The 27,347-nt window shown below is 41.8% G+C and overlaps 3 protein-coding genes across 15 annotated transcripts in view; 2 read left to right on the forward strand and 1 right to left on the reverse strand.

Moving 5' to 3' along the window:
* The first annotated feature begins 2,042 nt into the window (after positions 1 to 2,042).
* HYLS1 (HYLS1 centriolar and ciliogenesis associated) lies at positions 2,043 to 17,433 on the forward strand. Of its 11 annotated transcripts, XM_017892331.1 has the most exons (4): positions 5,559 to 5,636; positions 8,281 to 8,332; positions 15,898 to 15,952; positions 16,134 to 17,433. In XM_017892331.1, the coding sequence occupies exon 4, from the start codon at positions 16,159 to 16,161 to the stop codon at positions 17,056 to 17,058; it is 900 nt and encodes a 299-aa protein (XP_017747820.1). In that variant the 5' UTR covers positions 5,559 to 5,636; positions 8,281 to 8,332; positions 15,898 to 15,952; positions 16,134 to 16,158; the 3' UTR covers positions 17,059 to 17,433. The 11 variants fall into 11 exon arrangements, with proteins under 11 accessions (XP_017747819.1, XP_017747823.1, XP_017747821.1 ...); XM_017892330.1 differs by lacking the exons at positions 5,559 to 5,636; positions 15,898 to 15,952 and adding an exon at positions 2,043 to 2,456; XM_017892334.1 differs by lacking the exons at positions 5,559 to 5,636; positions 15,898 to 15,952 and adding an exon at positions 2,043 to 2,456 and having other exon boundaries at positions 16,137 to 17,433.
* The window catches only part of DDX25 (DEAD-box helicase 25), a 33,704-nt gene continuing 11,932 nt past the window's right edge, over positions 5,576 to 27,347 (forward strand). Inside the window, exons 1-7 of one of the 2 annotated variants that reach the window (XM_017892325.1) lie at positions 5,576 to 5,636; positions 21,551 to 21,617; positions 21,889 to 21,933; positions 22,410 to 22,545; positions 24,259 to 24,351; positions 24,464 to 24,566; positions 26,422 to 26,536. In XM_017892325.1, the coding sequence (XP_017747814.1) occupies positions 24,290 to 24,351; positions 24,464 to 24,566; positions 26,422 to 26,536 (280 nt within the window). In that variant the 5' untranslated portion in view covers positions 5,576 to 5,636; positions 21,551 to 21,617; positions 21,889 to 21,933; positions 22,410 to 22,545; positions 24,259 to 24,289. Of the gene's footprint in view, positions 5,637 to 20,711; positions 20,919 to 21,550; positions 21,618 to 21,888; positions 21,934 to 22,409; positions 22,546 to 24,258; positions 24,352 to 24,463; positions 24,567 to 26,421; positions 26,537 to 27,347 lie in introns of those variants that run through there. The other variant, XM_017892324.1, reaches the window with a different exon arrangement.
* On the reverse strand, positions 10,331 to 20,689 carry PUS3 (pseudouridine synthase 3). 2 transcript variants are annotated; one of them, XM_017892326.1, is made up of 5 exons: positions 20,498 to 20,689; positions 19,597 to 19,796; positions 12,766 to 13,186; positions 12,083 to 12,648; positions 10,331 to 11,135 (listed from the first exon to the last, which is right to left on the reverse strand). In XM_017892326.1, exons 3-5 carry the CDS (start codon positions 13,138 to 13,140, stop codon positions 10,634 to 10,636), a joined length of 1,443 nt encoding a protein of 480 aa, XP_017747815.1. In that variant the 5' UTR covers positions 13,141 to 13,186; positions 19,597 to 19,796; positions 20,498 to 20,689; the 3' UTR covers positions 10,331 to 10,633. The 2 variants fall into 2 exon arrangements, with proteins under 2 accessions (XP_017747815.1, XP_017747816.1); XM_017892327.1 differs by lacking the exon at positions 20,498 to 20,689 and having other exon boundaries at positions 19,597 to 19,843.

Here is a 27,347-nt window from a genome sequence, read left to right on the forward strand (position 1 = left end):
CCCTGGAAGACCTTGTTCTTACCCTTTACTTAAACCACATCCACCTATATGCAAATGAGTCATACATCCATATCACTAGGCCATATGTTTCATCTAAGCTCCATGCTCAGTCCTCATTCTTTTTCACTTCTTCAAAGTAGGTTAATAACTTGTTTTTATCACAAACAGGGAGTAGAGGAGGCAGATTTTGTGCCTAGATAATATGACACCATAATACGAGCTTATATTCTACCTACTTTTATCTCCACCTGGAGGCCCCCAGGGTATCTCAAATTCTACATGCCCAAAATCTAACTCTGTCTCTCAAAACACGGTTTTCTTCCTGTATTCCCTATCTCAGAAAACAGAATCCAGTTGCGCAAACAGGAATCCTATGAATAATCCATGACCTGCCTCTCTTTCACATCCCAATCCCAGTCAATCCATTTCAAGTCATCATGAGTTTTAGCAACAAACTATCTCTATCCCCTTCTTGAAATCTCTGGTTATTATCCTCCTAGCCTAAGCTACCACAGTCTTCCACCTGGAATAATGTAACCGTCTCCCACTTGGACTTCACATATAATCTTCCCCTCTTCAAATCCATTCTCCTCAGTGCTGCCAACAGATAATTTCAAATGCAAATCTGAATATATAGCCCTTATCTGACGAAGTCAAGCCCCAACCCTGCTTAAAATACTTCAGTTTCTAGAGCTCTTATCAAATCTCTTGCCTTGGCCTGCAGGACCTGCACGATTTGACCCTTGCCTATCTCTCAGTCTCATCTCTACTATTATTTTCTTTGCTGGTCTTTATGTTTCTTGACTCTTCCATTCTCATAGACCTTTGAGTATGCTATTCCCGCTACCCAGCAAACTCCTTTCACCCTCTTCACTTCCCTCCACGTCCTTTCACCTACTTATCCTTCAGTGCTTGGTTCGGTGACACTGTGCCAAATCTCCCTATTATTAAATGTTCTCATTGAACCATTTGCCTCTCCTTAGCATTGAATACAACTGTAATTTTATAATACAGTTGCCCCTTGAACAACACAAGTTTGAACTCACAGGTTCACTTATATGTGAATTTTTTCAACAAAAGGCAATGGAAAATACAGTATTTGAGAAATGTGAAACCTGGGTATACAGAGGGCCAACTTCTCATATAAGTGGGTTCTGTGGATCTAACTTGAGGACTTAAGTATGCATGGATTTTTGGCATATGCAGGGGCCCTGAAACCAATTCCCAGATTACACTGAGGGACAACTGTGATTTGTGATGATTTGATCAGTGTCAATTTCTCCTATCAGACCAAAATCTCCATAAGGGCAGAAATTTTGTCTTTTTATTCACTATCAAATCACCAAGACACATAGCACAGTACTTACCACGGGGGTTCATTAAATATTTGCAGAATTGATTATCAAATACTTTTAAGAAGTAAAAAAGAATGAGGGCTGAGCAAGACAACTGGAGCTGACTATCAAGATCACTGGTGACCTTTGAAAGTACAGTCTGAATATACTGATGAGGGTAGAATCCAGAATGCAGGGACTTAAGGAGCAACTGAGCAAAGAAAACAGGGGAAAGAGAATGGGCAAAAAGGCTGACAGAAGGGAGCAGCAGTGTCAAGGGAAAGCTGGTTATTTTCATGTTATTATTCTTTATGCCATTATTGTTCTGCCTCCAATACTGAGAAGACTTAAACAGAGAAGAATTGAAAATATCAGAGACAGGATGTAATCAGTCAGATAAGGGAGGACTATAGCTGAAGAAGTTTGTCTGAAAATGTCAACAAAGAGGTGAGGTAAGCAAAGATATCACAAAGGAGTGCTTAACTTGGCCGGGCGCGGTGGCTCACGCCTGTAATCCCCACATTTTGAGAGGCCGAGGCGGGTGGATCACCTGAGGTCAGGAGGTCAAGACCAGCCTGGCCAACATGGCAAAACCCCGTCTCTAATAAAAATACCAAAATTAGCCAGGCACGGTGGCACGTGCCTGTAATACCAGCTACTCAGGAGGCTGAGGCAGGAGAATCACTTGAACCCAGGAGGTGGAGGCTGCAGTGGGTCGAGATCGCGCCATTGCACTCCAGCCTGGGCGACAAGAACGAGACTCTGTTTCAAAAAAAAAAAAAGGAGCGGTTAACTTAAGCATGATGATATAACCAGTTGAAAGCAATATTTGAGTTCATAAAGAAGTTGATGAGTTGATAAACCAACAACACCTAATTAGGGAAAGCATACAGAAGAGAGCTGTGTTGCAATCAAAAGGTAAGGAAGCCATGTTAATCGACACCGCTTAGATGTAATCAGCAAAATCCAGATTATGGGAGACTGTACAGGACCAATCACCTGGTTCCTTCGACAAATAAATTGCAAGGAAAAAAAAAATGAAGGAGGAATTTAAAGAATAAAAGAAGCTTAAGAACATATGGATTTGACATATCACGTGGATTTGACTGGATCCTGACCCAGGTAAGCAAACTAAAAAAAAAAAAAGACAAGCAGAAAATTGAACTCTGGATATTTGATGATAGCAAGAAAACATATTAAGTACTTCAGGTGTGATAATAATATTATGGTTATGCTTTTAAGAGGTCCTTTAATTTTCCAGAGGTTATACTGAAATATTTAGATTTCAGATACTTCGTAGTTGCTTCAAAACAAGACAAGACAAGGTATGTGGTTAGTGATATAGAAGCAACAGGACGGGTCATAAGTTAATCATTGCTGAATCTGGTATTGAGTTCACTGGGCTTCAGTATGTATGGCTTTTCAAAATTTGTTTGAAATTTTCCATAACAAATTTTTAAGATGAGATTTGGTTTGCAGAGTAAGATTTTCTTCTATATACTGTATTTTAAGTGGTCTTGGTTAAAGTTTCTTGTTTAAAGTTTGACCTGGGTTCAAATTTCTGGGAACCACAAGCATTATTAAATCAGATCTAAGAAAAATTGGAAGACTAAATAATCCACAAAAAAACCAGGGTTGGGTAGAACACAAGATACCACTTGAAATATGAAATACGCAGGAGTAGATCCTTCAAGTTGCTATGTATTAAAGGTTTTCAAAGATCAACATTTAATATAAAGGATAACAAGAAACTAATTGGGGCAATGCACGGTGGCTCACGCTGGAAATCCCAGCACTTTGGCAGGTGAGGCCGGCAGATTGCTTGAGGTCAGGAGTTCACCTGGCCAATATGGTGAAACCCCGTCTCTACTAAAAATACAAAATTAGCTAGGTGTGGTGGCACACACCTGTAGTCCCAGCTACTCAGGAGGCTGAGGCATGAAAATCACTTGAACCTGGGAGGTGGAGGTTGCAGTGAGCCAAGATCATGCCACTGCACCCCAGCCTGGCCTGTGAGCGAGACTCTGTCTCAAAAAAAATTAAAAAAAAGAAAAGAAAAGAAACGAATTGGGGATCCATAAGGAGTATGCTGATGTTCAAAGCTGGAAGAAAAATGATTCCATCTACTCTTTGGTTTCTAAGACAGATTGGAGATACAAAGCCAAAGAAAAAGTCATGCAGGCAAAAGATAAAACGTGAGCATATTGAATTTGCTCCGATGGAAAGAAAAGAATATGTGCACTAAAACAAAGGTCCCCAACCCACAGGCCACGGACAGGTACCTAGGAATCAGGCCTCACGGCAGGTGGTGAGTGGTAGGACCTTCATCTGTTTTTACAGCCACTCCCCATCTGGCATTACTGCCTGAGCTCTTCCTTCCCTCAGATGAACAGGGGCGTTAGAGTCTCTTAGGAGCGCGAACCCTGTTGTGAACTGCACAAGCCAGGGATCTAGGTTGCATGCTCCTTATGAGAATCTAATGCCTGAGGATCTGTCACTGACTCCCATCACCCCGAGATGGGACCATCTAGTTGCAGAAAAACAAGCTCAGGGTCCCACTGATTCTACATTACAGTGAGTTGCATAATTATTTCATTATATGTTACAACGTAGTAATAACAGAAATAAAGTGCACAATACATGTTATGCACTTGAATCATCCCAAAACCATACCCCCTCTCTGACCATGGAAAAACTGTCTTCCATGAAACCCGTCTCCAGTACCAAAAAAATTGGGACCGCTGCACTAAAGGAGTGTTATGATATTGCAGATGTAGGGGCAGTCACTCAAATCTCCACAACCTACTTCTGTCATCTTCCCTCCTTTGTTCATTCCATTTTTTTCCTCCCACAAATTCAAAGTGCCTTAGAGGTAGCACAAAGGCCCTGAGGCAAAGGAGAGTAAGAGATAACACGAAGTGTTTGGAGGAAAAGGATTAAACATTTATCCCCTCCCACCGAATCCTGGATTTAAGAAATGGTGTAAATTGAACTTGACAACTAGCACCTGTTTAAATGCAATGCAATGCTCAGGACTCGACCAATTGAGATACGTTTGCTTGGTATTGACTAGGATATTGAACCGTAGGGGCCTCTCCTCTTGCTTTTACAGATCTCATCCTCAGCAATCCCCAAGCACTAGTTTTTTTTTTTCTTTTGTTACAGGTACAGATGCAAAAAGAGTTAAAACGTCAGGTTTAAAAAAAAATAATTAGTGACTGGGTGCAGAGGCTCACACCTGTAATGCCAGCACTTTGGGAGGCCGAGCGGGTACAATCACCTGGCCAACATGGTGAAACCCCGTCTCTACTAAAAATACAAAATTAGCCGGGCATGGTGGTGCACGCCCGTAATCCCAGCTACTCGGGAGGCTGAGGCAGGACAATCTCTTGAACCAAGGAGGCGGAGGTTACAGTGAGCCGAGATCGCACCACTGCACTCCAGCCTGGGCAACAAGAGGCAAACTCTGTCTCAAAAAAAAAAAAAGTTTAGAGTTACACCATGTGAAGGAGACAGGCACATTCCAAAAGAAAACAAGTGCCTTTTGGAGCAAGGCAGTCAGTCGGTGGCTGGAGCACAGGAACGCGGGAGGAGCTGCGGATACGCAGCCACGGGTCACGCCAGAAATGCACACCATGCAGAGGAAAGGAAGAGCTCAGTGCGTCGGGGTTTCATACAGCCGCTCTGTCAGGCCCCAGGAGCACGTCTAGAGCGCACAGGCAGACGGCTGGAACCGTGCCCTGAGCGCCTTCCCCTCCTGGCACCACTGGCCCCGCAGCAGCCAGGAGTTAAGAAGGGCGGAGGCTGATTCCAATGAGGTGGCAGAACGTTAGGCGGCCTCTCCAAAATCCCAGCTACCTCGCCGTTAGCCAAGGTTTGAGGGTTTTCTCTTTCTCTTCGAGGGCCCAACCTCCCTTCCAGACTTACTACACCGGAGGCATCGCAGCAACAACTGCTGCCCGCACGCCTCAGCTAGGCAGGCTCGGATATCCATTTTTAAGGCAGCATGCGAAATCCCGGGCGTGCTCCCGCTTGCGGAGGAGGCCAAGAGAAAATGGGTGCCAATCAGGATGCAGACTTGGAGGACGTTTACCCTCAGGACCAATAAGAGGGACGGTGGGCGGGGCTAAGGGCGCCGGTTCGCTCTCGGGATTTAAACCTCAGCTGCCGGCGGTTAACGGCAGGCTCGGCGTGTTGCGGGGGAAGTGCGCCTGCGCCAGCTACGTGAACGCTAACAGAATCTGCGGTGCTCTGCTGGCGGCGGGCAGGACGCGGTGTAGAGAGTGGACTTCGGGGACGCGGGTAAGCCAGGCGAAGGCCGGAAGCGGCGGGATGCGGGGACCTGGTGACTGCCGCCCCACTGCCGCCGGAGCTCTAGCTCCTTTTCCCACCGTCGGGATGGTGCAGAGTGGCAGCTTCCCTCCCTGGTTTCCAGGTCCTGCCTGGCAAGCAGTCCCGAATCTCTACGTTCATCAGGAAGGCGGCCCGGGCAGCGTGAGCTACAGGCGCTGTGCGCGGCGGGCCGCGGCCCCTGTAGGTCATGGTGTGCACTGGCCGCGGCCGCCGTCGTCTTTGTCCTGGTGGTCTCTCTTAGCTTCTGGGCCGTTCCCCTGGGACCAGGCAAAGGCCGGCGACGGCCCCGGGGCTGGAGCGGAGTCCCGAAGGCCGCTGGCGACCCGGGTCCTAGCCACGCCCGCGGCCAGGTGGGGCGACTGCGAGCTTTGCCATTGGAAGGCGGAGCGTGTCTTGTCGCCTTCTAGCTGCAGCTTTTGTGAATTGCCGCATGGAACCCCGAAATGGAAGTAAATCTTTTCTATTCTAAACAGTATGCAATCTCACTAAGCATGCAAAGGAAAACATTAAGATATCTTTTAGATTGGTAAGATTTTCAGTACCCAATGCTGGTGAGAAAGTGGAGAAATAAAAGCAAGCACCTTTATGCCCTGTGTGTTGGGAATAGTCCGTTTTTTCTAGAGGGCAGTTTGGCATTATAAATCAGAATTCAGGCCGGCCGCGGTGGCTCACGCCTGTGATCCCAGCACTTTGGGAGGCCGAGGCGGGCGGATCACTTGAGATTGGGAGTTTGAAACCAGCTGGCAAATATGGTGAAACCACGTCTCTACTAAAAAAAAAATTAGACGGGCGTGGTGGCGGGTGCTTGTGCTCTCAGCTATTTGGGAGGCTGAGGCAGGAGAATTCGCTTGAACCTGCGAGACGGAGGTTGCAGTGAGCTGAGATCAGGCCACTGCACTTCAGCCTGGGCGACAGAGACTCGACTCAGAAAAAACAATAATAATCCCAAACTGCCTTCTGGAAAAACCGATTATCCCCAACACACAGGGCAGAATAAGGATGCTTGTTTTTATTTCTTCACACACTCGCCGGCACTGGGTATTGAAAAATCTTATCAATCTGAAATGGTGTCTTAATGCTTTTATACACATTATTGAGATTGAACATGTTTTCTGTTTATTATTGTTGTTGTTTACAAAGACTTTGACTTTGTGCCCAGGCTGGAGTGCAGTGGCCAGATCATAGCTCATTGCAGCCTCAAACTCTAGGGTTCAAGCGGTCCTCCTGCTTCAGCCCCCATGGTACTGAGACTACAGGCTTACGCCACCACACCTAGCTAATCTTTTTTTCTTTTGAGAGATGGGGGTCTTGCTGTGTTGCACAGGTTGGTCTTAAACTACTTCCCAGCCCCAAGCGATCCTCCCACCTCAGCCTCCAAAGTGCTGGAATTACAGGCATGAACCACTGTGCCCAGCCTGTTCATTAGTTATTATTTCTTTGGTAAAGCATCTGTCTTTTCTCCCTTATCTTACTGATATGTGTACCCTTTAACAGCTTTCTAAGAGGAATTCAAATTACTGATTTTTAAACCCGTTACAAGTATTTCTCCCAGTTTGTTGTCTCTTTTGCCTTCATTATGGTATTGTTCGCCTTTGTGGTAGGATGTTTTGTTTTAATACTGATTCTTTAAGCAGCTTGCTTACCTCCCCAGAGGTAGAGAAATTTGTTATAACTGCAATAGCCTCCCTGTAAGAGTCTACTGACCCAGTTCCTTTATCTCAATTTAAAGTCTTTGCCCCTTCTACCCTTTACATCCTTTTGATTGTAACTAGCTAAACCTAGGATGCTGAGTCACAGATTTTTGGAGAGAAGATATCATTAGGTATTTTGGTCAATGTTGTCTGTGTTTACAAAATACAAGTTGCTCTAGCTTTTATGTGAAAGTTTCCCTCTAAAGAGAAAGAACTATTCTATCTTTTTTATTAGAAAGAGAAGGAACTGACAGTTACCTATGGACCTTATTGAAGTTTGTATTTTATTTATTGTTTGCAAACACCATCTTCATATGTTCAAGGAAAAAAATAGGAGTGTGACACAGTTGAAATGCAGAGGAAATAACACATTAATCACTGTATAGTAGGACACATGCCATTAAAACAAAAAAAAAAACTAGCTTTTGGTTTTACTGCCAAAAGTCTTCCTGGCCCAAACAGAGTCTCACAAATGGTTATTTATGTATAGATATATAAAAAGTGTCATTTAAATTTCACACCCTATTGAAATAGGTCCTTTATTCTAACATTTAGTCCCTACCATGGGTCAGAGACTTCGGAATTTGTACAAATGCTGCCTAAGAGAACAAGTAATTTTGCAAAGTTGCATTTGGGGGCTTCCCATTTGTTCCACCTGTGATGACTGTCTTGACTTTTTCTATGGCAACTACCAAAAATGAAGTCACTAAATTCTTACTCTTCTAGATTGGATAGTATAATCTAGCCAAACTTGAAAGGATTTTACTTAAGATCTAAGACCCTGATCTTCTGATTCCTTTGCTTCTACACAGTATCCTAACAATGACTTTCGGTTAGTGCATTTTGTTCCATGTGTCACTGCTTCAGAGTTAATTTTTTTAAGCTCTATTCTTCTTTTCTAGGTGTTTTTTTTTTAATTGAATGTAAATGCCAATCAAGATACATTGAAATAAGGTAAGAAATTCAGAAAGAAGAAAAAACTTTGGTTTGCACTTACATGTTTTATTCCACCATGATCATTGATTACATGAAAAAGAGGATCTTTAAATCAAAATCAAAGGCCAAAGTAATTACATTTTAAGAATACTCAGGGCATAATGAAGTGTTGATAGACTAGGACCCAAAAAGCAGTGATAATGATTCAAATCCAGAAGACTTGGATGATACAATGGGCAATTTTGGATAAATCTTAAGTAATTTTGTACTACTATTTCCCCCTCTCTAAAATGGGGATATTTTCTGGTTCCCTCTCTGCTAGGATATAACAGCTATTATAATGTACTTTTCAGTACTACAGGGTCACCTCACCTTTTGTATGCTATTTTACTTCCTAAATCTGGAACTCTTTCAGTGAAGTCTTACTTCTGTGGTCCACCCCCTGCTGGGCTTCTGTAGCAATTATGCAGCATTAGTTTATGATTTATATATTAGTATTGTTTTTAATTGTCCCATGTGTTATTTGCACTAGCAGCTGGAGGATAGAAAACATATTTGTATACCTGGAGTCTTGAACATGGGTAGGAAATAACTAATTATTGGTTGGTAAGTAAAACTTTGGATCTCATAAACATGGTAGAAGTGTAAATTAGAGGATCAGGGTCTTAGATCTTAAGTAAAATCCTTTCAATGTTGACTAGATTGTACTATCCAATCTAGAAGAGTAAGAATTTAGTGACTACCTAAGTCAAAACAGTCATTGTAGGTAGAATAAACAAGAAGCCTTCAAATGTAAGTTTGCAAAATTACTCGTTCTCTGAGGTAGTAGCATTTGTAAAAATTCCAAATGTGGTTAACACACGCTGCAGTTATGAAAATTATTATTGAGGAAGAAGGTCTGAGTTCAAACTTTGATGTTTATTATTTTTATGGCTGCCAAGGATAATGTATTTAAGACAACTTTGAGTTCTTTTGAATAAATACTGGTGTTCACAAGCAATATTTTGAGGGTCACTTACTAACTTTGCTTTGAGAACAAGCAAAGCCTCATCTCATTTGTCCTCTCTCAGTATGTGGTGCTACCAGCCGCTCATTTTGCTCACATCTGAAACTTAGGAGTTATCTAGAAAGCCTCCCTAGTGTTGAACAGCATATTCACTGAGTTCTGTTGTTTCTACTTTCTTAATCTGAAATTCATCTACTTCTCTCCGTTCGCCTCACTAGAAGTCTCTTTTAGGCCATTTCATCATCCATTGCCTCCATTACTCCAACAGCCCCCTAATTTGTCACAATGCCTCCAATCTTGCCCTCTTCCCATCCACAGAACACTCAGAGCAATATTTTTGCCACACAGTTCTGTTGGGCATGTAAATTCTTTCAGTGGCCCTGCAAAATCTAAGCTTTTTAAGGAATGCCTTTGCTCTACAAATGTGACCTTTGCTTACCTTTTTAAACTATGTTCTTGCCACTCTCAAGCCATATTAAAGAATTCACAGTTGCCTGAATGCATATCCTGTCATCTCTAACCCTTTATACAAACTGTATCTTCTGCCTTCTGACACACTTAAAGTGGTTATCCTCACTTTAACTGGCTCCCACTTGTTCTGTAAGATTTAGCTTTAATATCTCCTCTGTAAGAACTTGCCTATAGTCACTAGCCCAAGGCTTGGCAAACACCATGGCCCACGATCTATGAGTGCTTTTTACATTTGTAAAGGATTGTAAAAATACGTATGCAATGGACGCCATTTGTGGTTCACAAAGCCTAAAACATTTACCAACCTTTGCACTAGATTTATATGCTTTGTAAGATAAGGTACTGTGCTTTATTCATTTAGTTAACTTCCAGGTAGGTGCCTGGCATTAAACCAATTTATCCAATCTTTAATTAAATGAATTTAATACTCTTAAATTCTGTCTTAGAAAATAAGACACTCCGGTGAGGCAGTTTATGAAAATTCAGATGAGTAGTGAATAACTTATCTGCTTTGGGGGAGAAAAACACAACAAATTGGATACTTGCAGGATTACGCTTTAATTTGAATACAAGGCACAGGTTTCCAGGTGTACGTAAATACGTCTCCATTTTACGACTGCTTTTTGCTTCTTTAATCTCTTAATCCTTTTGGACTGGGATAAGAGAGTATTTGAAATTTCTTATTAAAGCAATAACTTCCTTAATAGGGCTTTAGTCTTTTTGCTTTTTTTTTTTAAGAGCTGATCATCTGAATTCTTAGTACTTGCAAGTACATTTTTTTTTTTTTCCTTTCTGTCCACCTACCATTAGGTGGTTCCTAGATCCTGGCAAATTGTCTGTGGTTAAAGGATGCTTTTAATTTCTGTGTCAACACAGACCCTCTTTGTTGGTGTCTCCAAATTAGTATTCTCTTCCTCTATTATGTCATTACAGTCCCTTTTGGCTTTTGTTTCTTCCTCATGGAATAAATGTGGGTGCTCAATTCGTCCCCTACGTAAAAAATGCTGAATCCGGGATTCCAATCCTTGGCATTTAGGACGGTCCATGAGGGGCTTATATGTGCGCATCTTCACTCCTTCTACAAAGGCACTGGTCTGCTTTATGACAGAGGGCTTAACATTTCCCCATTCTGTCATTCTATTCATCTTTGGTCCTATTCCACATGGTACTGCAACAGCATCCAGTCCTTGTAGCATACTATACAACATGTGAGTTTTGACAGCATGATTAGCCCACAGTTGTTGTAGGTGGGTAATATTGAACTCCTGAGCCTCCTGGTCATAGATCCACTTGACATTTTCAAACTTACAGTCATATAAGACTAGAGGAAATTCTACAGCCATACTAGAGAAAAAGAGAAAAGAAAGAGTTTGAGAATACATAGCAGCCATCTAACAGTTTTTTAAAATCTTAACGGTTAGTTGCATTAAGGGAGCCAGGTAGGAGGTCACCGTTGATATTAATATTGACTAATAGCTGAGAAAATATCTCACTATCCCTAACCTTGAACACCTTTATTACAATAATGAAAAATGCAACAAATCATAGACCAACCTGATCTATGGTAGGTAAATGTCAGTGCTAACAAGACATGGCTCCATCATACTGCTATAAAATTAAAAACAGCTGGTATTTTTTCCAAATTTGTTAATAGCATTGCAATTTTGTATAGTATGGGTAAAATTATTGGTATCTATCTCAGCCTGTTCTCAAAATAAAAATCTTGACTATTCTTTCTTTCCTACCGTTTCAGAAATACGAAATTAGGAAAAATTCAGAAGTACAGTAGGATGACTACTCAGTAATATAAAACAAGCAAGATTTAATATGAATAGTTTGTTCATTTTAATTTTATCACATCCTAACAATAATACCTCAACATAAATTCAGAAACAACAAAGATGTAGAAATTAATGTCCTTTTACTTAAGGAGCCTGGTCAAAACACCTGTCTCTTTACTCATGGGATAGAACAATGAGAGGAAATTAGAATATACTGCTCTCTCTTACATGTTCATAACATTCTACAATTCAGATTAAAGCTTCATGAAGGCAGAATCAGTGACCATTATTTAGATAATTACGGGGGAAAAGAGGATATGCTATTTTTTCATTTTTTTTTTTTTGTTTTGTTTTTGAGACAGTCTCCCTCTGTCACCCAGGCTGGAATGCAGTGGTCCAATCTCAGCTCAGTGCAACCTCCGCCTCCTGGCTTCAAGTAATTCTTTGCCTCAGCCTCCTGAGTAGCTGGCACTACAGCCATGCGCCATTTGTTTTTTGTTTTTAACTCACCTATATTGAGGCTTCTGGGGATTTTTCTCTATATTCAGCAGCTCATCAATAATCTCTGGCTTCTCCATTCCTTGGCCAATCAGAAAGAGGATAGCCATCATACATCGGACTTGATGATAAAGGAATGCCTGGCCAGTCACTTCAAACTGACATAACTGGAAAGGTTCTTGCCATCTCCCCTCACCTGGGCTCTGGCCCACTAGCTGTACTTGAGCAGACAGAATAGTCCTCTGAAAATTAATCACACCATTGGCTACATCCATTTTACACAAGTTCCTGAAATCATGGGTGCCAACATACTTCTGAGCTGCATGATCCATGGCTACAATATCTAAATCAGCACGAGGGAAAAAATAGCGGTAAGTCCGCTCAAGACAGCTGAACCTAGCACTGAAGCTTGGTTCTACAGGGGCCCAGGCCAATATACGGATGTCTGGAGGGAGTACCCGATTGAGAATGTGGGTATAACGGATCTCTTCAGCAGCAGCATTTGCTTCCTCTTTTACATTAAAGTCCTCAGAATCCCTGCCCCTTGGAAATTGAGAGCGAAGGTCAAGTGAAATCACCTGTGGAGTTAGACAAAGATACTGGGTTTTAGAGACACAAATAATCTCAGTACTCAGTGTGTATACCTAGAATATCCTAGTATTGCTTGCTTTGAGAAACAGTGTATTGGCCCTTACCTGTCCAAAGGCACTAACTCCTTTGTCTGTTCTCCCACATCGGTGATAATTGGATGTCTGTCTGCTTTCTACTAGTCGAGTCTTAGTTAGAGCCTCAAACAGTTTCTCTTCAATGGTATTATTTGTGTTTTCCTGACTAGCAAAGCCCTGGTATCCCCAGCCCATATAGGCTATTCTTAGGGCTACATGTCTTCGGCCATGAGCACTGAAATCAAATGCACGCTTAGTTTTTCCAGCTCCTGATGAATTTTCTCTAATATTTGAGTCCTCCTTATTTTTGGCCTGTTCCTTTCTAAGTCTTTGCACCTCTTGCTCCAGTTCTTGTACTCTTTTAGGAGTTTTCAGTCTGGTTTTGTCTGTGTCATTATCAGCCATGATGCAACAGCCCCAGGAATAAAGGAATCATACAGGTCCACGCTGTCTGAAAAGAGAGCAAAGAGATACAATAGTTTCAGTGCCAGTTCCTTTGATGATGTTCCAATGGTATATAAAATTTAATTTAATGCCCAAAGAATATACTTTTGCTTTTCCAGGGATACAAGCATTAGCTTTATTGTGGGTTGATCATCCATAGATATTCTTTTCCATCCCTTCTGGCCAGTTCACAGAGGGAAAGAACTATTCAGCTGTCATTACTAAGGTTTCATTAAAGCAGTCAAAATTTAGGGAGAATGTCTATACATTTCATTTCTCTATCTTCACTGAATTGATTGAGGACTGATGTTACAAATATTTTTCCTCTAAAACATTTCCATTTGATTTCTCATTGTATTCAATTCTCTAGTCATAAGATTTCTTTATATGGGCTACTTATGTCTGCTCTGGGTTTCTACTGCTTTCCATTATTTCAAATAAATGACTTGTATGTTCCATCATCTAATATTCGTTAGATGAATATTAGGTGGTGCAGTAGAAGCTAGCCTAACTGAAGAAGCTTACTGATGGTTGTATTTCACATTGGAAGCAGAAGCTAGAGACAAGATTTTCTCACTTTAAGCCTTTTTGATGGGAGAAAAAAAGGTAATTAAGCACACTGACCCCTTTTTAAAGCTGAATTAAATGCATATTAGATTTCCGTACCTCTAATAGTTTAAAAAGTCAGTCTGATGTAATGTAGATGTCAGTGTAGAAATTCCTGTTATATTTCAGTAATCTGAGGACAACTACACTACATCTTTAAAATTGGGATGGTCTTAGACAATGTGACTGATGGTTACTTCAGTTAGAGAAAACCATCTCCACATCTGTTCTAAGGCTATGTTATGTAAGTGTAGGTAGCTTAGTTTTTTACTCTTGAGTTTCTGTATCTGTAACAGATTAAAAGTTTAAACTGTAAAAAATGAAACTGAAAGTACTAGAAGAAAACAGGGAATAACGTTTTTCTTAAATTCTGGAGTAGGAAAGGCATTTCTAAGCAAAACAGTTTAGAAACCCAGAAACTGTAGAAAAACAAAAGATGTGACCTAAAAGTAAAAATTTCTGCCAGCAAAAAATAAAGTCAAAAGGCAAACAACAAACTGAGAAGAAAAGTGATGGTGAAGTGCTATCTTCCTTAATATGTAAGTATTTCATGAATATATAAATCAGTTTTAATGAAAAAGAAAAAAATCCAGCAACTTGAGAGTCAGATGGACAAAGACCAAGCATTTCGAACAAAAAGAAAAAAGCTTATAAAATATTTGTTAAAAAAATTTCTAAATGCTCAATTTTACTCAGCTGAAATAAATGCAAAAGTATATGAACTATTTTTCAAGGAAGTGACTGCAAAGACAAAGTTTGATAGTATACCACGTTGGAGAGGGAATAGAGAAACAAGCTCTGTTAATAGATGGTCAATACAGCTTCTTTGGAGGTAAACATTTTGGCAACAGCTCTCAAAATTGAATATACACATACCTTTTGGCCCACATCTCCCATGTCTAGAAATTTAACCCATTCATATGCCTGCACAAATAGATAAAAACTTGCAAGATACTCATTTTAGCATCAGTAAACCTATAAACCTAAATTACAACAGTAAGGGAATGGCTGAATAAATGTATATTCATACATTGGAATTCCGCGCAACATAAAATGAAGGTCAGCCTGTGCTGATATAGCTGGATAACCAAGATTATCTTTAAGGTTCAGAAGAGTTGTGTAGTGTTCTCCTTTATGGTATAAAAAAATAAATGTACATGTGAATATGGAAAATTTCTGGATAATCATAAGAAATTGCCTTTGAGAGTAAAAATTGGTGGGGGAGGGAACGTCCTTGCTTAAAATTATCATGTGCATGTATTCGTTTTTTGGTTTAAAAAGAAAAACAGTGGGGACACAGGAAATAGTGGACAAGTAGATACCTATCTCAGATCCAGTCAGGAAACTAGCATTGGGTATGTGGCTGATTGATGTGGGTACTAAGTTATTTCAGACACTAGAATAAATTTAGCTGGCAACTGAAGATGCGTTAAAATTACTAAGACAGCTGGGCACGGTGGCTCACGCATATAATCCCAGCACTTTGGGAGGCCAAGGCGGGTGGGGTGCCTGGGGTCAGGAGTTTTGAGACCAGCCTGGCTAACATGGTAAAACCCTGTCTCTACTAAAAATTCAAAAATTAACTGGGCACGGTGGCCCACGCCTGTAGTAGTCCCAGTTACTCCAGAGTCTTAGGCAGGAAAATCGCTTGAACCTGGGAGTGGAGGTTGCAGTGAGCCGAGATCGTGCCACTGCACTCCAGCTTAGGTGGCAGCAAGTCTTCATCTCAAAAAAAAAAAAAAAAAAAAATTACTAAACATAGAAATTATATGTATGCATATATGTATACACATTATATGTGTGTGTGAGAACACAACACTGCTTTTGTGATTCTTTTTTTTTTTTTTTTTAAGATCAAATCACTCTTTTATGGTTAAAAGTGGGGACTCAGTCTGAAGCCAAACTGCTTGAGTTAGAATTTCAGCTCCACTACTTACTAGCTGAGTAACCTTGGGCAACTTATTTAACTTCTCTGTGCCTCGTGTTATTCATCTGTGAAAAGCAGATAATCCCACTCCTAAGTACCTGTTACACAGTGTACATTAAGCAGTATGCCCCATATCATGTAGTTTCAAGCTTTTCTTATGCCAGAACTATACTGTCCTGTTTTAGGACCTGAAGATGGCAAGACAGTAGAAAGCAGGAGTAAGAGTGGAAATGAAAGCAGGTAATAGATTACCTAGAACTGAGTTAAGGCCCCTCTAAACTGTTCTGATACTACCCTGTATTGAATTTATGATTGCCTTAGCCATTCTTTCTCCACTTGACTGCTATAAAATAGAAGAGAATGAGCAATTTATGAGCTGGGTATTTATTATCAGAAAGCTGACCAATGTTATCTCTTGCAGAAGGTCCGACAGTGTAGGGGAAGCAATGGAAGAACTTCTACCTGATGGACAAATGTGGGCTAATATGGATCCAGAAGAACGAATGTTGGCAGCTGCTACAGCTTTTACCCACATCTGTGCAGGGCAGGGTGAAGGAGATGTTAGGAGAGAAGCCCAATCTATCCAATATGATCCCTATAGTAAAGCTTCAATAGCCCCAGGAAAGCGACCTGCTCTTCCTGTGCAACTACAGTACCCACATGTAGAAAGTAATGTCACTTCAGAAACAGTCTCTGAGGCCTCCCAAAGACTCCGAAAGCCAGTGATGAAGAGAAAGGTGCTGCGTAGAAAGCCAGATGGGGAAGTATTAGTAACAGATGAGTCGATTATCAGTGAATCAGAATCTGGTACAGAAAATGATCAGGGTCTCTGGGACTTAAGACAAAGGCTGATGAATGTGCAGTTCCAGGAAGACAAGGAATCTTCATTTGATATTTCACAAAAATTTAATCCACCACATGAACACCAAGGAATTTCTCAAGATCAGTTCATTCGCTCTCTACAAAGAGAAGGAATGGGCTCTCCAGCTTACGAACAAGACCTGATTGTTGCCAGCAGACCCAAGTCCTTTATTCTCCCAAAGCTGGACCAGTTAAGCCGAAACCGGGGCAAGACAGACCGGGTAGCCCGGTATTTTGAGTACAAACGGGACTGGGACTCAATACGTTTACCTGGTGAAGATCATAGGAAGGAATTACGCTGGGGCGTCCGAGAGCAGATGCTTTGTCGAGCAGAACCCCAATCCAAACCTCAGCACATATATGTCCCAAACAATTATCTAGTACCAACAGAGAAGAAAAGGTCTGCACTCCGTTGGGGTGTTCGTTGTGACCTTGCAAATGGTATCATACCCAGGAAGCTTCCCTTGCCTCTTTCTCCTTCTTAAGTCTTTTTAAACTTCTTTCACAGGATTGTTTGAGATAACCCAGCTCTTTATATCTTTCCTTTTAAATAGAAACAATTGTCTTGAAAAGCTCTTAGAAACATCTTACGATAAGGACTTCACCTATCATTGGTCTTTCCTAGCTATATATCACATTGGTATCAGATAATACTTCCAAATTGCCACTCAAATCCAGCAGTTGCAAGATAAATCATCAGAAAGAACAACAGACCTGGTCTTTCTATTTTGTCAAATTAGTAAGGGCCCTTTGTGTCCTGTAACCTTTTTTTACCTATCATTGTGAGTTGCTGTGCTTTAATGTGTGTTTTTTAAGTTGCTGGGCATTACACTTATCAATTAAAGTATTTTGGAAATTCATGAACTTGAACATTATTGAAATACTTGCCTAAGATGATCTTGAACCTGGGCTATGATGAGAGCTCATAAGAAGGAACAAAAACCTGCCTTTTACACAGTCCTAAAGGATGGGAGAGGTTTACAACATAGCCCTCATTACTAAAGGTATACAACAAATCCAAGTAGTTTTACTTAAATAATGCCCCAAAACAGTACCATATAACATACAGGATTCAAACTTGTTTTATTTCAGAATTACTTCAAAAATATTTTGCCTGCCAGCTGTTTTTCTGGAATACCATGCTTTTATAATTTGCCCAAGATTTTTGTAGGAATGATGCATCACTTGGAAGACTATTCCTACTCCAGTAGGATTTCAAACTAGTAACATCTGGAATCAGATGCAAAATTAAATACCGATATGAACCTACCTAGCCTGTGTGGGTGCAGATCAAAATATGAATTCTGCTCACCTTAAATTGTACTTTATCTGTTCTTGATATTTCTAACCCAACGGGGACTATCTAAAATCTAAAAGTCAGTTTTAACACCAGAGGCCAGAAGAATGATGGCACAGTTTGCTTGTTCACAGAGAAAAAGCTCTAACATAAAGGTGAATGACCTTGACCGTTACCATCTGCGAAAATCACTTTCCCTATAACATTTAAAGCCACATAATTCACATATTCACCCAGTTCTGTTTGTTAGGCATTTGTCAGGAAAAGAAGTAATCAACAACTCAGATACATTGTAGGATATACTCACCGCAAACAAGTAGAAACTGCAAACTGTCCGCCAACAGTGGAACAGTAAATGTTTTTAAAGATATTAGAATATTCAATAGTCATTGGGAATCTTGGGGAAAGTAATATGGGAAGGTGCAAATTAAGTGAAATATAAACACAGGATGATCTCAGTACACACGGAAAGATCAAAACCTAACTCCTGAGTAGTGGGATTAAAGGTAATTTGTATTTACACCTCGGCTTTTTATGAGGTCAAAAATTATATGGTGATTTTAACATGCAAAACTCCAATTATTTATTTGGATCTCAAAAGTCCAATATTACCAAAGTCTCCAAAGTTAACTAGTTCATCTCCCCTGCTAATTAAAGAACTAGGCCAGAGAGTGAGTCTAGTTGGTTATAAGGCAGATTTGTGGCAAAAACAGGACTTGGTACACTACAGTGCTTCTTCCAGCACACCTTATCCTTCTTCAGGTGAAATGCAGTAGTTCCCAGCAGATGTTTAAGGTAATACCTTGGCCAGGGCTGCCAGGTGACCACAAAGAGGGAATTCGTGTGTCCCCTAAGCACCAATGACAAAACAGCCATCACCAGATGTTCCATACATTGGGCCGGGCGCCATGACTCACGCCTGTCATCCCAACATTTTGAGAATCCAAGACGGAGGATCGCTCGAGGCCAGGAGCTCGAGACCAACCTGGGCAACAGAGCGAGACCATCTCTACAAAAAATTAAAAACTAGCCTGCCAAGATGGCGCGCGCCTGTAGTCCCAGCTAGTCGGAGGCTGAGGTGGAAGGATCGCTGGAGCTCAGGAGGTCGAGGCTGCAGTGAGCAGTGATCACGCCACTGCACTCTGCCTGGGTGACAGTCTCCAAAAAAAAAAAAAAGAAGTTCTAATCTCAGGAACCAGTGGGTTAACACAAATAGCATTCCTCTTGATAAACTTTATATTAATCCAAAGGGGGGAAGAGGGAGTACTGTCCAAAGGATTAGCAGACACGCACTATGATCACTAGAAAGCAATCGTGCTCTGTATGTAAGGCAATCCCCAAAATTGAAAATTGCTGCCACAGCCTCCCACATAATCCTGGGTTCTCAACTTCTACTGTTTAATGAGCATCCAGTTCTAAGTGGGGCAGCAGAGCACTTCTGTACTCCACAGTACAAGGACCACTGAAGCTCCCGTCACAACGGAATTAAAGACGCCCCGACTGCGGCGAGTTTCCGCCGGGAGCTCCAGAAAAGTACCAGGCACAAAAGAAAAATACATGGTCTTAAGCGATGTCTCATTTCCAGACAGCAATGCTTTCCTGAAAAGACCAAAGTATGTGAAAGAGGGCAAAAAGAAGACAACAGACAACTGTTCAGCAAGGTGTCCATTTGTCCCTTCCCCTGTGGAACCCAGAAAGTAACCCACCCCAAAAATCCCACACTTACTTTCCGGTAACCGGCCGCGCCGCGTTTCCGAGACAGGAAGCTGTCGCTGTGCGTCGTCTGCGCAGGCGCCCGAGCCCTCATGGGAAGTGTAGTCCACGTTTGTGGGAAATGTAGTTCTGAGAACCGAGCTTGCTGCTAGAATCTACCTCAAGTTTTCTAGTCCAACTACCGTTTCTCCACCAACAAGGGAGGATCTGGGCCTGTGGCAGGACAGCAATAAAAGGAGGAATTCTAGTGCTACGCTAAACTAATAGAAAAAAAGGTAATTTTTCAAATGTCTGCTATCCTTACACGAAAACTAAAAATTGAAGATGCTGGCTCGATTTTGTACCTAGTTAAATGAGAAGAAAGTTACCATTGAGAGACGAAAACATTTACTATTAGAATTAAAAGCTGAAATGAATATGATAATCTCAAAACAAACGACTAGGTGCCCTGAGAGTGACCGAACAGAGCCGGGAGCGTTGCTTCAGCACCACGGAGAGATCATGACTGCAGTTTCGTGTGTTTTTGTATTTTCGCCCCCCAATTCCAGAAATGCTGATCAAAATCTCAAAATTACAATTAGAAAACTGGGGGTCGGGGGGGAGGTGGAATTTGGTTCTTTCGTCCAAATTGAGCAGTCGTTAAATCATTAGTACCAGGGATCCAGGGATCTACCCGTATTATGCAAACGCATGTAGGACGTAGAGGTTATACCGAGAGGCAATGTTTTTAACAAGAGACCACATTTCAAATAAAAGTTTTAAAAAGCCTATGTGAAACATCACAGGTATCTAGGGCAGGAACAGCAGTTAGAGCTTGAACAGCTCTGCTTCCTTTCCGCAACTGTGCCCCCGAGGTCATTCGTCATATCAAATTCATCAGATTTTGTCTCCACTTTTCTAAGCAATTCGCTAACCTTTCTGACATCTTGTGATGCGGTGGCGGAAATTTCCAGGAAAACGGGCACGGGGCGTAAAGCGCGGCGGGGAGTCAGGGGAGCTCCTGCCTGGAGGGCTGTGTGCGCGGCTGGCAGCCGGGCGGAAGCGGGAACGGAGGCTGTCCCCTCCGCCCCCGGGTCCACTCCCTTTCGTCCCGCTCTCTGCCCTCCGCCCCGCGCCCCACCCCGCCCTCCAGCGCCTGCGCGCCGCACCGCGGTGGTCGCGGGCGCGGACGCGTGCCCCCCTGAGGAAGCCCATTGGCCAGCGGATAGGGCCAGCACCGCCTCGCGCCTGTGGTGGAAGCACGTGCTGGGGGCGGGAGCAGCGATCGCAGCCATGGCGTCGTTACTGTGGGGAGGCGACGCAGGGGCGGCGGAGAGCGAGCGGCTGAACAGCCACGTAACCGCCACCGAGTCGGGGGGTGCACAGCCGCGGGGGTGGAGCTCCCACTCGCAGAGGGAGATCGGCCGGGAGGGGAGGGAGAGCCCGCGAGCGTTCGAAGCGGGGCGTCAGATGCTGGAGGGGAGATGCGGGAAGGGTTTGGAAGAGGGCCACAGAGGGAGACCCCGTCCCCACCCCCGCGAGGTGCAAGACCTTTGGTTAGAAAGGGCAAAAATGACTACCTCTGGAAATCCAGCGTGGGAACGCAGCTCTGATAGTCCTAGCTGGACCCCGAGTTTTCTACTCTGCCCGTTTGCTCATTAAGCCTCAGCTTGCTTCCATCCATTTGCCAGCGCACTTTCCTAGCCCTCCTCCCTTTGTTGGTGCCGTGAGCCCAAGTACTGCCCAACTGTGAACTAGAGGCCTAGGAAAGAGAAACTTCATGTACAGGGAATACAGAAAATCTCCAATTTTAGGATGATTCATACAGGAAACCTAACTTCGAAAGCAATCTGCTGCTACCTAATATTGCAAAGGAAACAATACCCGGGTGTCCTTCCCTGAATCCCTCCCAGCCCCTGTGGTAGGGAAGCACTGGGCTGCTTAGGGCTTGCATCCTAATATTGGTTGAAATTTGTGTCTCTCAATAGTTTTCAAACCTCAACCACCCCCTGAAGAACCTTCGGGGTGTCAAGAGTACTACAGTCCGAAACATAGGTGAGTGCTGTTAGGGCAAAGCAGAGCAACCTCAGTGATTAAAAAGCATTGCTTTGCTTTCATCCCGTCCCTGCCAAGTGAGATACGACGAGTTCTTCAGTGTGACATGCAACACTCTCCATTACCTTCCCAATCATTTCGTCCACTCCTCCATGAAATGGCTCTTCTTGCCAGTAGACACTGAAGAGTCAGGAAGAAAACGAATAGTATGCTTTACATTTCTGCTCAGCATTTGTCTTTACTTGTATTGTTTCTCCTCCATCCTTTCCAGATGGTTCTATTAATAACATCAAAGAAGATGATGAAGATGATGTAGGTAGGAGATGAATTCATTTGCATGTATCTACTGGCATTCTGTTTTCATTTATAACTTTAATAGTGTGAGTGAATAATATTATCTCAATTGGAAAAGGCCTGTCTTTGCTCCTGTTTTCTTATAGTGACTGTCAGGAGACACACTAAATTAGGAGGAAGGTATATTTATTTATAGGAAGTTGAAATGGAATATGCAGGGATTGGGTTCAGAATTTCCAGCTGTCAAGGATTTGGTCTCATGGAGATGGCCATAGGCTACTTTGAAGTTAGAGGATGGTGAAGTAACAGAGCATAAGAAACTGAATCCTCATAAAGAACGGATTCTCAGTGCTATATCATTCTTTCTGGAACCTTCTTTTAGAGGAAAAATGAGCGTAGGTGCGATTGCTTGGTATGCAACCGCTGAAAGAGCAAGAGCAACTTATTTGTTGTCATTCAGGACGCTTGATGTCCTCTTTTTTATTTTTGCTTTTCTAGTGGATTTGGCAGCTAATTCACTCTTAAACAAGTTAATCCGTCAGTCCTTAGTAGAATCCAGTCACCATGTGGAAGTTTTACAGAAGGATCCCAGCTCTCCACTTTACTCAGTAAAGACATTTGAAGAGCTGCGGCTGTGAGTATTTTTACTCTTTTAATATGGGAAAAATACTGAAAAGCACAGAACAAACGAATCTGCTTATAATAAAAACCATCAGGATCTCCTCTTTGTTTTCTGATACTGAATATTTTGTTTTTGTTTTTTGAGACAGAGTCTCACTCTGTCGCCCAGGCTGGAGTGCAGTGACATGATCTCGGCTCACTGCACCTCCGCCTGACAGGTTCAAACGATTCTCCTGCCTCAGCCTCCCGAGTAGCCGGGACTACAGGCATGCACCACCATGCCTGGTTAATTTTTGTTTTAATATTCAGTATTAAAGTGAGATTTGTACATTTCTATGCAATCAAAATATAGCTCAGACCGGGTGCAGTGGCTTATGCCTAAAATCCCAACACTTGGGAGGCTGAGGAGGGCGGATCACCCGAGGGTCAGGAGCTTGAGACCAGCCTGGCTGACATGGAGAAACCCTGTGTCTACTAAAAATACAAAAATTAGCCGAGCATGGTGGCGCGCACCTGTAATCCCAGCTAGGCAGGAAGCTGAAGCAGGAGAATCGCTTGAACCCAGGAGGCTGAGGTTGCAGCAAGCCGAGATCACACCATTGCACTCCAGCCTGGGTGACAGAGCGAGACACTGTCTCAAAAAAAAAAAAAAAAAAAAAAAAAAAAAAAAGAAGAAGAAGAAAGGATGTTCTAAAGAAGAACATTAGGATACCCAAGTTGCCTGGTGAATTGAGAACATTTTTGATAGTAAGATATTTTCATCCTGGGATAGATAGCTAAGCTAAGCACTGCCAGATTGCCCCTCTCCGTATCAGAACCCAGATTCTAATGACCCAGACATCCTACTTCACCCACTGTAGATAAGTTATAAGCTTTTACTTTCCTGATTATATTTTGTTTCAAATGGTATTAAACTGAATAACTTTCACAAATGGGTTTGCATTCCTTAGGGATTTATCATTTGACGCTAAAAAATGTATTTTAACAGAAAGAAAAGCGCTGAAACCTACTTATGTAAAGGGTAAAAATCCAAAATCCTAGTTCCCAGAAGTTTTCTAAGTGGTAGAAAGCCTACCCATGATTTAAGGCGGGCTGCCAGCCCTCTACCAATTAAGCACACACAAATGTGCATGTCATTAAAAGTTGAAGTGTTCTAGTCCATTTGATTTATCGTCATTTTGTCATTTTTCTTAAGACCCTCAGGAAAGCTGCATTTTGAAACATTGCCTCAGAAGGATAAAGTAATATTGTGTCTTCTACTCCTAGAAAGAACTAATCTAAGAATCACCTAAATAAAAATTTGTCTTTTCTGAAAATTACTGTCAAAAATATCAATATCATTCGTGAAAAGGAACTAAACAGTAAATGTCACTTAGTTTTCTGCTTAGGCAGAAAATATAACTCTCTCGGCAAATGGATATATTCTTTTCATCCAATGAGTTTTTCCTCTTTTGCTTCATTCAGCAGAAGGTTTGGCTTAAGGTCTTTACCACTGTCCTTCGCCTAGACTTATGGCATAGCTTATTATTTTAGTGGTCCAGCTCTACAGGTGTGATTGTTTATGTTTGGAAGTTGAGGTATGAATGATCTATCTCCAAATACTAGTTTTAAAGCTCAGCGGCAAAGTGACTTAATTTAGAAATGCACCTTTCAGGTATGTATTTCTGATGCTACTGACCAACTATAAGCTTTTTTTGTTTTTTTTTTTTTTTTTTTTTTTTGACAGAAAGGAAGAGTTACTAAAAGGAATCTATGCAATGGGATTTAATAGGCCATCCAAAATCCAAGAGATGGCTCTCCCTATGATGCTGGCACATCCGTGAGTTTCCAGGGTAGTGGTATTCTAACTTGGTTATGTTTAGTGTCTTATTTTCAGTTTATGTCCACTCTCTTGTATTCAGTTTAGCCCAGTGGTCTTCTGTTTTCTGCAGACCCCAAAACCTCATAGCACAGAGCCAGTCTGGAACAGGAAAGACCGCGGCATTTGTGTTGGCAATGTTAAGCAGAGTTAATGCCTTGGAATTGTTCCCACAGGTAAGGCAAGGCTGAGGGAACACTGGGAATGCTTGCACTACCAGTGCTAATTTAGTAATAGGTGATATTCCTGTGCAATAATATGGTTACTACGGTGATAAAATATTTAGAAAAGACATGTTTTTTATAAAATCATAGAGCATCGGGCAGCAGTATGGGACAGTGATGGAGAGGACAGGCTTTATCGTCTTGAGTAGTTTGAATCCAACCTCCCACTTACTAACTAAATGTCTTAGGCAAGTTAATAAATCTCAGTCTGTTAATCCTTATCTGTAAAGGAATGTATCATAGTTGATCTGTTCACCCTTAAATCCTAATACCTAGCACAGCGCCTAGCTTGTAGAAACCACTCATTAAACATTGAATAAAGTCATCATGTGGATTTAATGAAGTAATTTACATTTTTAGCACAGTGCCTGGCATAAGTTAAGCATGCAATAATTACAGCCATCTAGCTGCAGGACCAGAAGGTCATGTAGTCCACCTCACTTTAGCAGAGGAGGACGCTGATGCTTGGAGAGGGAAGTGTCTTTTTTGAGGTCCCCAGAGACTGGCTGAGTCAAGACTGGCACTGGTACCCGGTGTACCATTCTCCTAGTGTAGTTTCCTCTCATGAAAAGTATCTGGTCGTCTCTCCCTATTTGCTTGACAAGCTGAGTACCCATATGCATTAAGTGCTGTGGGGACACCAAGGCGCTGTCAGTTAGCTTCCACTCTGATCAGCCAGGTCAGCTATAGGTAAGGCAGAGGAAATCTTACGCATTTAGACAAGTTCAGTGAAATTTATGCTTAGGGTTTGATATTATCAATAAAAATCATGTAGGATAAGTTATGCCTGAGCACATTTTGAAAAATGTATGTGAAAGGTATTTTTAGCACTTTGGCTATGTTTCCCTCTCACAGATTCCTAATTGACCCATGTAAGTGCATTAGATATCACAGGTTTTTTCCATCAGCATCTTTATTCATCAGCAACCATCATTTTTATGAAGTATGGAATAACAGAGTTTGGGGGAATATTTTGCCCATTATATATTATATTATGTTATATATATCGTATCATGTGTTATAAAGATATAGATAATATAAACAGATTGGATCAAGCAAGGAGTGTTCCCGAAATAGGCAGTCTTTTTTTTTTTTTTTTTTTTTTTTTTTTTTTGACATGGAGTCTCACTCTGTTACCCAGGCTGGAGTGCGGTGGTACAATCTTGGCTCACTGCAACCTCTGCCTCCTGGGTTCGAGTGATTCTCCTACCTCAGCCTCCCAAGTAGCTGGGATTACAGGCACCCGCCATCACACCTGGCTAATTTTGTTGTATTTTCAGTAGAGATGGGGTTTTGCCGTTTTGGCCAGGCTAGTCTCGAACTCCTGACTTCAGGATCCGCCCACCTCAGCCTCCCAAAGTGCTGGGATTACAGGTGTGAGCCACTGCGCTCAGCCTCAAAAATAGACAGACTTTTAATAGCAAATGAGAGCTATGGGATAGAACTCAAACTGTAATTTGCCTTGCATTCATTGATTCCCAGCTTCCCTACATCTCACTCTTCCCCCTCCTATGCCTCCCCCACCCCAAAAAGGGTGACTAGTAACTTGTGATTCTATATAACCATTTAGAGAGGAATATGTAAAAGGTAGCTGTTTCTCCATTCCTCAGCCCCTTCCTCTTCTCATACTCAACGTTCACCTCAATTCTGTCAACTATTAAACTGTATCCAATTAAAAATATTTCATTCAACGAAAACCTTCAATTTCCTTTCTGTGTCTCTCCCTGTACAAATTTTTCTTGTAGTTGACATTTGAAAGATGCTTTTAAGAACCTTTCTCCTCCCTTCTTCTCTCTCTATCCCACAGTGCCTCTGCCTAGCTCCTACTTATGAACTGGCTCTGCAAACTGGCCGTGTGGTTGAGCAGATGGGAAAATTCTGTGTGGATGTTCAAGTGATGTATGCCATTCGAGGGAATCGAAGTATGTACCAGTAAGCCAGTCCTGGCTGATTTTTCAAATCCTGGCTTCACCGCTAATAAGCATTTTATATAACTTCTTGGCATTCTCATCTCTGAATGGGGGAAATAATAGCACTCATGTCGTAGAGTTGTTATCAGAATTGAGATAATGTTGGTAAAGCATTGTACACGATGCCTGTCGCGTAGTAAGGACCCACTAAATGTTAGCCACATCATTCCCACATCCTGCAAGAGGATGCCTTTGTATAGTCCTTACTTTGAGACTTGGTGGTTTTGTGCAGGACAGCTTTTATTTTGGGATTTTTCATTAAACTATTATAAGCTTATCATAGGGAAAAAAGCTTTAAAAGGCAAAAAGATGAAAAGATAGAAGTGAAAATTGTTCTTCATTGCCCTCCAAAAACGTAATCCCAAAGATCACATAGTAAACAGGCAAGCCTTTGTTTTTTGCTTTTTTTTTTTTTGAGCTCATACAAGCACATACAAATGCCCATATTTATATTTGTTTTCATTGAGCGTTTACAAAAATGGGAGCACTTTTTTTCATACTGTTTGTTCCTTTGACTAGCTGCCCAATATTTCATGATGTATTTAATGTAACCTATTGATGGACATTTTGGTTGTTTTCTGTTTGGGGAAGTGCCATTTTTCACAGTTAAAGTTAAGATAAAGTCAGAAATTTATCCTAAAAATTCTGCAGAATCAAAAACCACAGTGACCCTCAGGGCTTCCACTTGGAAAATTATTGCAAACTGTGTTTTTGCTTATGAGCTTTATGTTGCACTGCCCTGAACTGTGACCTGTTGGAGTTG

Source organism: Rhinopithecus bieti, unplaced genomic scaffold (genome assembly GCF_001698545.2).
Source record: "Rhinopithecus bieti isolate Rb0 unplaced genomic scaffold, ASM169854v2 scaffold_20150, whole genome shotgun sequence".
NCBI classification, from domain to species: Eukaryota; Metazoa; Chordata; class Mammalia; order Primates; family Cercopithecidae; genus Rhinopithecus; species Rhinopithecus bieti.

Bases quoted from the DNA above. Each gene is read 5' to 3' on its own strand.
- HYLS1 (XM_017892330.1), top strand. From the start codon at position 16,159: ATGGAAGAACTTCTACCTGATGGACAAATGTGGGCTAATATGGATCCA.
- PUS3 (XM_017892326.1), bottom strand. From the start codon at position 13,140: ATGGCTGATAATGACACAGACAAAACCAGACTGAAAACTCCTAAAAGA. The intron at 12,649-12,765 runs GTAAGGGCCAAT...CTAACTCCACAG, and splicing joins GAGTTAGTGCCTTTGGACAG to GTGATTTCACTTGACCTTCG. The intron at 11,136-12,082 runs GTGAGTTAAAAA...CTTTTTCTCTAG, and splicing joins CCCCAGAAGCCTCAATATAG to TATGGCTGTAGAATTTCCTC.